At 38.2% G+C, this 10,000-nt stretch overlaps 1 protein-coding gene across 1 annotated transcript in view; it reads left to right on the top strand.

The window, feature by feature from the left end:
• Positions 1-10,000, top strand: part of LOC137630323 (uncharacterized) — a 35,644-nt gene that overhangs the window by 21,835 nt on the left and 3,809 nt on the right. The window contains exons 15-25 of the mRNA XM_068361762.1: positions 35-204; positions 2,421-2,476; positions 2,913-3,097; positions 3,589-3,676; positions 4,392-4,513; positions 4,799-5,002; positions 5,452-5,637; positions 6,133-6,254; positions 8,092-8,179; positions 8,559-8,638; positions 8,978-9,095. Of these exons, the coding sequence (XP_068217863.1) occupies positions 35-204; positions 2,421-2,476; positions 2,913-3,097; positions 3,589-3,676; positions 4,392-4,513; positions 4,799-5,002; positions 5,452-5,637; positions 6,133-6,254; positions 8,092-8,179; positions 8,559-8,638; positions 8,978-9,095 (1,419 nt within the window). The remainder of the gene's footprint in view (positions 1-34; positions 205-2,420; positions 2,477-2,912; positions 3,098-3,588; positions 3,677-4,391; positions 4,514-4,798; positions 5,003-5,451; positions 5,638-6,132; positions 6,255-8,091; positions 8,180-8,558; positions 8,639-8,977; positions 9,096-10,000) is intronic.

The raw sequence follows: 10,000 nt of genomic DNA on the forward strand, positions 1-10,000 counted from the left end.
ATAACTGATATTAAAACCTCCTTACCTTTCGTAGTGCTTTGTCCTGACGGATACACGAAATATAGATACCTCTGCTACCGGGTAATCTGTCCCATGATGCCGAAGAATATCTCCTATTACTTGCACATGTGTCAAGGCGAAGGTTCAGCATTAGCCTACCCAGAGACTGTGGATGTCTTACATGCCTTAATCGAGATGGTCAAGGTGAGAATTTCACAAATAAATGTGTATTTGTTTACAAGAGCACGCTCTCCATTTACGCCAAAATTATGCATTCCTGCAGCTCTCCTCTTTATATACAGTAATTATGAGGTTTTTTAATTGCTGGGAAAGTGAAAAATAGCAAGATATGTTGCGCAAAGGGGGGAGGGGTGGAGGGGGGGGGGTTGAGGAGGTACTAACGACCTGGAACAGACATCGTCAACTAGTCAATCAAAGAGAAGTTCGTGACGTCAGCGGACATTTGGTATATATTCAAAATATATACTGTACTAAATTAAAAATGGATCAATTACTCAAAAGTGTCACTATTGATAACCGCGGCCAATCCGGGTAAATGAGCAGTCAAGTGACTTCCCAAAATAGCTCCGCACGTGGCGCAGTGAAAACAAACCACACTGCAACGTGGTGCTGCATGAACGGTCGTCAGTTAAAGCTAAATTATTCACCATTATGCCATCATCATGTGTTATTTTCAACTGCAAGAATCACAATATGATGCAAGGAAAGATGTTGCATTTTTACAAGTTGCCCAGTCGTAGCAGAAGCCTGGATAGGAGGGATAAGTGGCTTGCAGCATGCCAGCAAATGAACCAAAATGGACACAAATGGTCCCCACCAAAGAGTCGGGTTATTTGTAGTGAACACTTTATCACAGGTAAAAAAGTAAATACAGTGTCAGTGGCAGTTTATCACATTATGGTTATCACACCTCACACTTGTGTGCTGTAAACAGTTCAAAATAATTATTGTTTATCATCATTTTTAACTTGCAAGTGTCGCTAGAAGTTAGAAAAGTTGTATTTTATATCTTATTACTCACCTGAAGCATTTAACTTTATATTGTAACGTGTTTTAGCAGCTCCATCCAAAGAATTCACGTAATCGTATGCCATTGCTCTGGTTTGTTTTCACTTCGCTTGATTCCCGCGCTAGTGGTCACGTGATCGATGACGTCAGCTCGCGCTTACTAATTTGCGAATTGTATATTTGGTAAATATTTGATAATAAATCTTATTAAAGTGTTTTTTTTAAAGAAACCATTTTGAAAATTACTAGTTTTCTCAGACGACGTTTTGCTACACTTAAGCCATCTTTTGACCATTGCCTAAGGATGCCTTCCAATTTCCCGCCAATGTATACAGACATACTCTGCAAAAATAGTCATTCTCATACAAAGTTTCTTTAAAAAAATAAGATTTGTTGTCAAGTATTTACCAAATAAAATGGACAATTCACAAATAGTGACACTTTTGAGTAATTGCTCCACTTTTAATTTAGTATATATTTTGAATATATATCTTTGTTGACGTCTCGTAGGATTATATACAGGAGAGGGGGTTCCCAGCCGCCCCCCGTCCCGTCCCTTTTAGTCGCCTCTTACGACACGCAGGGATAACGTTGGCGCCATTCTAATTGTTTTTATGCCCCCACAGCCACAGGAGACAGGCCAAGGTTAGGGTGGATGGATGGAGTGAAGAAAGCTCTAGGTGATAGGAGGATAGATGTGAGAGAGGCAAGAGGGCGTGCTAGAAATAAGAATGAATGGCGAGTGATTGTGACGCAGTTCCGGTAGGCCCTGCTGCTTCCTCCGGTGCCTTAGATGACCGCAGAGGTAGCAGCAGTAGGGGATTCAGCATTATGAAGCTTCATTTGTGGTAGATAACGGGGAGGGTGGGCTGTGGCACCCTAGCAGTACCAGCTGAACTCGGTTGAGTCCCTTGTCAGGCTGGGAGGAACGTAGAGAGTAAAGGTCCCCTTTTTGTTTTGTTTCATTTGTTGATGTCGGCTAACCCCCCCAAATTGGGGGAAGTGCCTTGGTATATGTATGTATTTTGAATATCTACCAAATGTACGCTGACGTCACGGACTTCTCTCAGATTAATTATGTTGACGGTGTCAGTTCCAAGTCGTTTAGTACCTCCTCAACCCACCCATCCCCCCCCCCCCCCCTTGCGCAACACATCTTGCCATTTTTGGCTTTCCAATCATTTATTAATCTCTTAATTACTGTAAAAAGAGGAAAGCTGTAGGAATAGACAATTTTGGAGTCAATGGAGAGCGTGCTCTTATAAACAAATACTTATTAATGTTGTTTCTTTCTTGGATAAAAAGTGAGAAGTGCGGTAGGTTGAATGTGAGTTATGATTCTTGTTTGATAGATATTAGGAAGTAATTATATTTTTTCTATTCGCTTGCAGAAAAAATTGATGATGAATTCAACGGTGGGACACATTGAGCTAGGTCTAAACGACGCGTAAGTTTGTGTTGTGTTTTCTTTATCAACTCTTCTTCTTTTGAATAATGCCTCCTACATTTAATACTCTAAAAGAGCAGGTGTTTATGCTGGCATGAGTTCGGCTTAATCTGGTTACTTTCATCTCTGTTGGGCTTCTAAATTTTCTTTCCACTTTGTGTTTCAGGTCTTTTACTATTCTTTCTTCCAGCATCTTAAACAAACTGAACTTTACATTATCCAAACGAGGTTAACCAAGATTCGGGGAAAGAAATAATCTAAGGGGTGTATATATAGCTTCCAAAACGGCTGCATGTATACATATGTATATAATTCTATGTATGTGTTTGCATAGGCTATATATATCTAGATAGATAAATAGATCCTTCGATTAGGTTAATCAAAGTTTTGATGGAGAGGCAGCAATGATCAACTAACTGGTTTGTTCACCTAACAGATCTGGGGACTGGACACATGGAGGTCTGTACGAGCTAAGCCAAGACATGCAATCAGCTGTGGGCACCAGTATGGGCTATCAAAACTGGAGGAAGCTGATGCTTGATCCTCCTGGCGAACTCCAAGGACGTTCCTACTTGGAGTTCCTGAGCGGATGCGGAGTTTGCCAGTACCTTGCTCGTGTTGGTTAGTTAGTTAGTCCTGCTGGCGTAAGACCAGCTTTATCTGACAAGCTTTAGGCCTTTTTTTTTTTTTTTTTTTTTTTTTTCATAAGAGCATGAAATCATTGTGGCACAAGGCCAGCTTAAGTTGTGAATTATCAATCATTTACTTTTAATGATGAAAAAAAAAAAGCTTTCTTTCCATCCTTTGTAATCTACAACAGCACCTCATTCTTGAACGCAAGGTAGACTGCCTTTGTTTTTTTTTCTACTCACAAAAGGAAAATCAAATATCTTAAAGGAAGGACAAAGGCAATTGAGGGATGTAACGAGGGAAAATTCCAAGTATGATGAAAATGAACAGATGAAAATACAGACTACAAATAGTAGAAAAAATAGTTAAAAGTGCGTAGAAAGAAACAAAAGGTAGATAAATTGGAGATAAATGGGTAGAATAACTCCGACAAGCAAAGAGTGACATATCATAGACCAAGTTTTCGTATGTTCTTCTCTTAGACTGTTGGGAGGACGCCCCGGAGCCTATGGAACAAATGACCAGGATGTGGGATGGCCAGAGAGTCTTGGGAACCTTCGCCATCTATAAGTAAATAACTCAAAGGAATATGTTTCTTTTTCTTCTCTGTCTTCTTCTTGCTTGGGCATACTAGTCCATCTTATTTTTATTCCTCTTGTTTTTTTTCTTTTGTTTTTTAAGTTTTTATAGTTTATATATGAAAGATATAATGTAATGTTGTTGCTGTTCCTTAGAATATTTTATTTTGATCGTTTATTGCTTCTCTTATACTGTAGCTTATTCATTCCCTTATTTCCTTTTCTCACTGGGATATTTTTCCCTGTTGAAGCATGTGGTCTTATAGCATCTTGCTTTTCCAACTAGGGATGTAGCTTAGCTAGTAACAATAATGATAACAATAAGCTATGACCCTAGTTGGAAAAGCTAGATGCTATAAGCCCAAGAGCTCCAACAGAGAAAAATATCACAGTGAGAAAAGGAAACAAGGAAGTAAACAAACTACAAGAGAAGTAATAAACAATCTAAGGAAAATATTTTAAAAACAGCAAAAACGTTAAGTTAGATCTTACTTGTATTATCCCCTAAGGATTTTAAGTAAGACTAGGGATGATTGGAAGAGCTTTGGTGAAAGTTCTTTGTGCCACACGTACTGCACACGTCATACCTGAAGGAGTAGAACGCTTTTGCACATTGAAAACTGACGAAAATATAGTTTTCTGACATCCTTTCCTCCCCTTGGAAGAGGTGTTGTTATTCAATGTCTTTTGTTTCCCTCTGAACACAGTTGCTATCCTGGGTACTTCATGGGCGGAAACCTATCAATTTCTTTTCTGACTATAACCTGCGCTGGTCAGCTGGGCAACTGGTTTTCTCATCCTCCACTCAACAACTGCATTCCAGTTGATGGTGAGAACTTTAGGGGATTTGCCTGTTTTCCCTTAAGTCGTTTTATTTACAGCTGTATATGTCGTTGTTTTTGGATTGCAGGAGACTTTGCACAACAAATAAAAGAAATGTGCTTAATTTAATAACAAATGTTTTGATATTGTACATAAATTGATATAACTCATCAGAGAGAGAGAGAGAGAGAGAGAGAGAGAGAGAGAGAGAGAGAGAGAGAGAGAGAGAGAGAGAGAGAGAGAGAGAGAGAGAGAGTTAATTTCCAGCCATTCCCTTCTTCCACGTAAACAGTTTGCTTAGTGTTACCACCTCCTCCTCACCCTAACGCCACGGTTGAGGAAACCATGACGTCCCGTTACCTGAACGGCACTGTGAGCTTCGTGTGTCCTGGAAACCTGACCACCCAAACAGGGCTGACTGTCCAGAACGTTACTTGTGTCGCTGGAATGATGGGCATGTTCAACTTCTTCCCTATGGCTTTGGAACCCTGCCATGGTGAGTTCCAATTGTACAACAACCAGAAATTAGATGGAATTCTATTTCATTGTTTTGTTTTCAAGAAAAGATATTGAAAAGACTTTGAAGTTCATAGTAATACAAAGAGAAAAGTTACCCCACAACCAGAAATTAGGTGTAATTATATTTCAATGTTTTGTTTTCGTGAGAAGATAATGAAAATACTCGAAAATTCACTGTAATATAATGGAGAAAAGTTGCCCCACATCCAGAAATTAAACGAATTCTGTTTCATTGCTTTGCATGAAAATATATCGAAAAGACTTAAAAATTCATAGTAATACAAAGAGAAAAGTTATCCCACAACCAGAAATTAGATGGAATTTTATTTGATTGTTTGGTTTTCATGAAAAGACATAGAAAAGACTTAGAAATTCACAGTAATAAAAAGAGAAAAGTCGAACCATTTACGGTTTCATTCTCCACAGAAATCTGTCGGATTGGCCCAACGGTGATCAACGCCACTTCGGACTGGAATAGCACAAGTATTTACATCCAAGGCAGCGTGCTCAATGGGACCTGCGAACCGGGACATCAGTATGCGGTGGGAAATAACACAAAGAACCTGACGTGTATTGAAGAAGATCTCTGGGAAAACATATCCTGCTATTTGGGTAAGCATTCCTGCGATCGGAGACTTTCCTTCTAATCCACGGACGAAATTTGGAATTTTCTAACAACTTGGATTTTCTAAATTAGGGTCAAAGTAAGCGGCGTTTGTTGTTGAATTGAGCAGCCACTGCGATTTTTTTTTTCTTTTTCTTTTTTGACTAAGTTTATGGGTATCTGACCTGTTCTTCCAAATGTGTCCCGAGGACATGTCATTGTGGTTTTCTAACTATGGCTACAGCTTGCCTTGTTATAGATAATAATAATAATAATAATAATAATAATAATAATAATAATAATAATAATAATAATAATAATAATAATAATAATAATAATAATAATAATAATAATAAGATTTATCTGTTGAGAAAATTCCGTCAAAATCCGTCTAGTGGTTTTGACTTAATCCTGTCCACAGACACAAATAGAAAAACAGATTCGATCCCATAACTTCCTTGGCTGAGATAATGATAATAATAATAACTTCTATATCTTTTCAGCATGCGAAGGAGCCATACCAATCGCAGGAAATAACATGACTGCACCAACACTGACAGCAAATTCAGTTGGAACTGTTCTGGTCTACACCTGCGACGAAGGCCTTTTCAGAACGCCCAATGATGTAAGCAGATCCAGATCTACATTGGGGCTTACTTTGAATCAATAGCTGCACTTAGTTAAAATTTCAGGGTATATTAGCTATCCAAGTCCAGCAGATCGACGAAATAATTGACTAGAATGAATGAATCTAGAGTGATTTCGTTTTATGTGGGTAGCAAGTATGTTAATATGGCAGGTTTATATATATATATATATATATATATATATATATATATATATATATATATATATATATATATATATATATATATATATATATATATAACCAAGTTGGTTTAGCGGATCAATTCAAATCAGTTGCCAAAAATGATACAAAGGATGTAACTGTAAAAAGAAAAGAAAATAAGTTTTGTATAGATAAAATAGTATTAAGTTAGCACTGTTTCAAGAATAGTGGTAATCACAAAAATAAAATAAAATAATAGAATAGGATAAAATAAAACAATACGCGTTTGTACCTCGCAAGTGAACGTAAAGATGTCGATCTGTACATTTTGATAAACTCATAGATTGTCCTCTTTAATTACTAATCATGATTAGCGACTGCGTAGTTAAAGTTTGATTGTTAATAAATTACAAATATCACGGACGTTTTATAACGTAGGCTAGATTGCGTTCCTTGCATCAGGTTTTAAATAGAAGTCCCCTTTTCTCAGTGAGAAAGGCTAACTTTGGTGTTTCTATCTCAAGACTCTCCCGGACAGCATGAATGAGGTAATTTATAACGTAGGCTAGATTGCGTCCCTTGCAATAGGCTTTAAATAGAAGAGTCCCCTTTCCTCAGTGAGAAAGACTAACTCTGGTGTTTCTATCTCAAGACTCTCCCAGACAGCATGAATGAGACAATTTATAACGTAGGCTAGATTGTGTCCCTTGCAATAGGCTTAAATAGAAGAGTCCCCTTTCCTCAGTGAGAAAGACTAACTCTGGTGTTTCTATCTCAAGACTCTCCCAGACAGCATGAATGAGACAATTTATAACGTAGGCTAGATTGTGTCCCTTGCAATAGGTTTAAATAGAAGAGTCCCCTTTCCTCAGTGAGAAAGACTAACTCTGGTGTTTCTATCTCAAGACTCTCCCAGACAGCATGAATGAGACAATTTATAACGTAGGCTAGATTGCGTCCCTTGCAATAGGCTTTAAATAGAAGAGTCCCCTTTCCTCAGTGAGAAAGGCTAACTTTGGTGTTTCTATCTCAAGACTCTCCCAGACAGCATGAATGAGACAATTTATAACGTAGGCTAGATTGCGTCCCTTGCAATAGGCTTTAAATAGAAGAGTCCCCTTTCCTCAGTGAGAAAGGCTAACTTTGGTGTTTCTATCTCAAGACTCTCCCAGACAGCATGAATGAGACAATTTATAACGTAGGCTAGATTGTGTCCCTTGCAATAGGTTTAAATAGAAGAGTCCCCTTTCCTCAGTGAGAAAGACTAACTCTGGTGTTTCTATCTCAAGACTCTCCCAGACAGCATGAATGAGACAATTTATAACGTAGGCTAGATTGCGTCCCTTGCAATAGGCTTTAAATAGAAGAGTCCCCTTTCCTCAGTGAGAAAGGCTAACTTTGGTGTTTCTATCTCAAGACTCTCCCAGACAGCATGAATGAGACAATTTATAACGTAGGCTAGATTGCGTCCCTTGCAATAGGCTTTAAATAGAAGAGTCCCCTTTCCTCAGTGAGAAAGACTAACTCTGGTGTTTCTATCTCAAGACTCTCCCAGACAGCATGAATGAGACAATTTATAACGTAGGCTAGATTGTGTCCCTTGCAATAGGTTTAAATAGAAGAGTCCCCTTTTCTCAGTGAGAAAGGCTAACTTTGGTGTTTTTATCCCAAGACTTTCCCAGACATCAAGAATGAGACCATTGTGGAGTGCAGCGCAAATGGTTCTTGGATACCTATGGGCCCCTTGTCTTGCGAAAAATGTGAGTATTTTGCACCTTTTATGAAAATTCCTAAAATATGTTCTTTAGAAATATACCTTACCAATCGTTTTATTTACTTGAACAAAAAGTGGTTTTGATTGCGACCAGGCTGCTAAAAGCAAATGTCTGTGGAGTATACAACGTTTACATAACTGTAGATTATGCCCGTCATCAATGCAGAACAGAACAAGAGCAGACCCTTAACAGTAGAATAGAATGTGAGTCTGCTTATATCCCAACAGACTCTACGGGCTGCCCATTGGCAAGAGCCCGTGTCTTACATAAGGTAAGGCATTCTACACACACACACACACACACACACACACCAACAGACTGAAAATGTCTTTTATGTAGTAATTTGTTGCATTTTCTTCAACAGTATGCCTAGGTGACCCTCCAAGCGGTGAGCCGCCATTTATCAGTAACTGGGACGGCACCAGCAGATCCCTTGACACGACGGTTGGTTTATATCCTTCCCTTTCCTTTCAAATCGTTTGATTTAACTGGCAATCTCTTGAAGTTCTTATTCTGAAGAAGCTAATTCTTAAATCATTTGATTTACTTGACTATCTCCTGAAGCCCCTTTTTCTAGAGAAGCTCTTTTTCACGCTTCATAGTTCTCAACCATGTAGGCCTGGGCCTTCCAACTCTTCCAGTGCCTTGCGGAGCCCAGTTTTTTAAAAGTTTGGTGATTGAATTTACTACTTACTAACTAATGTCTAAACCATATTGACGAAGGTAATTTCTTTGAAGTTTAATTAATTAGAATAAGGAGAAGGTATTTATTATGTCTTACAGGTAAATATAACCTGCGAAGGCTTTTATATTCTGGGAGATTTGAATAAGACCCACAACATCGTTTGCACAGATGGCACTTGGACTGAAGTTTCACCGAATGTCTCCGTATGCATAATCGGTAAGTCTAAAGGATATTATAACTTTTTCTTTTTGGGTAGGTAGGTGTTTGATGAATAATTGGATTTTGTAATTAATTCTTTTTGGGTAAGTAGTTGTTTGTTAGATAATTGGTACTTTATGACAGTAAATGAGGGACTTTCTGAGCAAGGAAGAGCTTTAAAAAAAGAAAAATCTACAAGAAGTTTGTTATCCTCAGTCAAATTCGGTAGCAATGAAGGGATGTATCGTCAATTTTAATTGCATTATCGGAATAGCCTACAATTCTTTTGTTCCTTTATTGAAATTGCACCTTATGGTATATCAGAGGTTTGTGTTTGAAAATCTGAAACAAAAGACAGATCATAGTTCGCGTAATATTTGCTTACGTTGCAGAATATTTCGGTCATCTGAAATTTAAAGATATTGCAGTTCCATTTGTACCATGTGCATTTCTCAATGCTCTGGCTCATAAGAATCTTGAGTTGAATCTTATCAACACGTTCGTAAGCATACTCTCCTCTACGAGAACCATAGACTACCTACTCTCATATAATATCTAAAAACTACCTCTGGATACTTTGGTTAAACCTCTCATACACATAACCTCTCAGTTAATCTAATCTACAATCTACAGTAGCCGAAAGATATCCTAAGGAACTTATATAAACTCCACTAACGGAAGACAAAGATTAATCTCATGCACAGGAGCTAAATCTCTTTTAGAAACAAGATCTTGAGCTCAATTTTACATGTAAGAGGCACAATACAATCTCACACGCATGAACTTCAGACTCGAGGTCTTTTAGACTAATCTCACGTGTACAAATCGCCAATTTATGTGCTTATAGAGTTACTGTGGCCTGATTGGTAACGTCTCTGCCTGGTGTTTGCCAGTCGGGGGTTCGAGTCCCGCTCAGACTCGTA

Source organism: Palaemon carinicauda, chromosome 38 (assembly GCF_036898095.1).
Source record: "Palaemon carinicauda isolate YSFRI2023 chromosome 38, ASM3689809v2, whole genome shotgun sequence".
Taxonomy (NCBI): domain Eukaryota; kingdom Metazoa; phylum Arthropoda; class Malacostraca; order Decapoda; family Palaemonidae; genus Palaemon; species Palaemon carinicauda.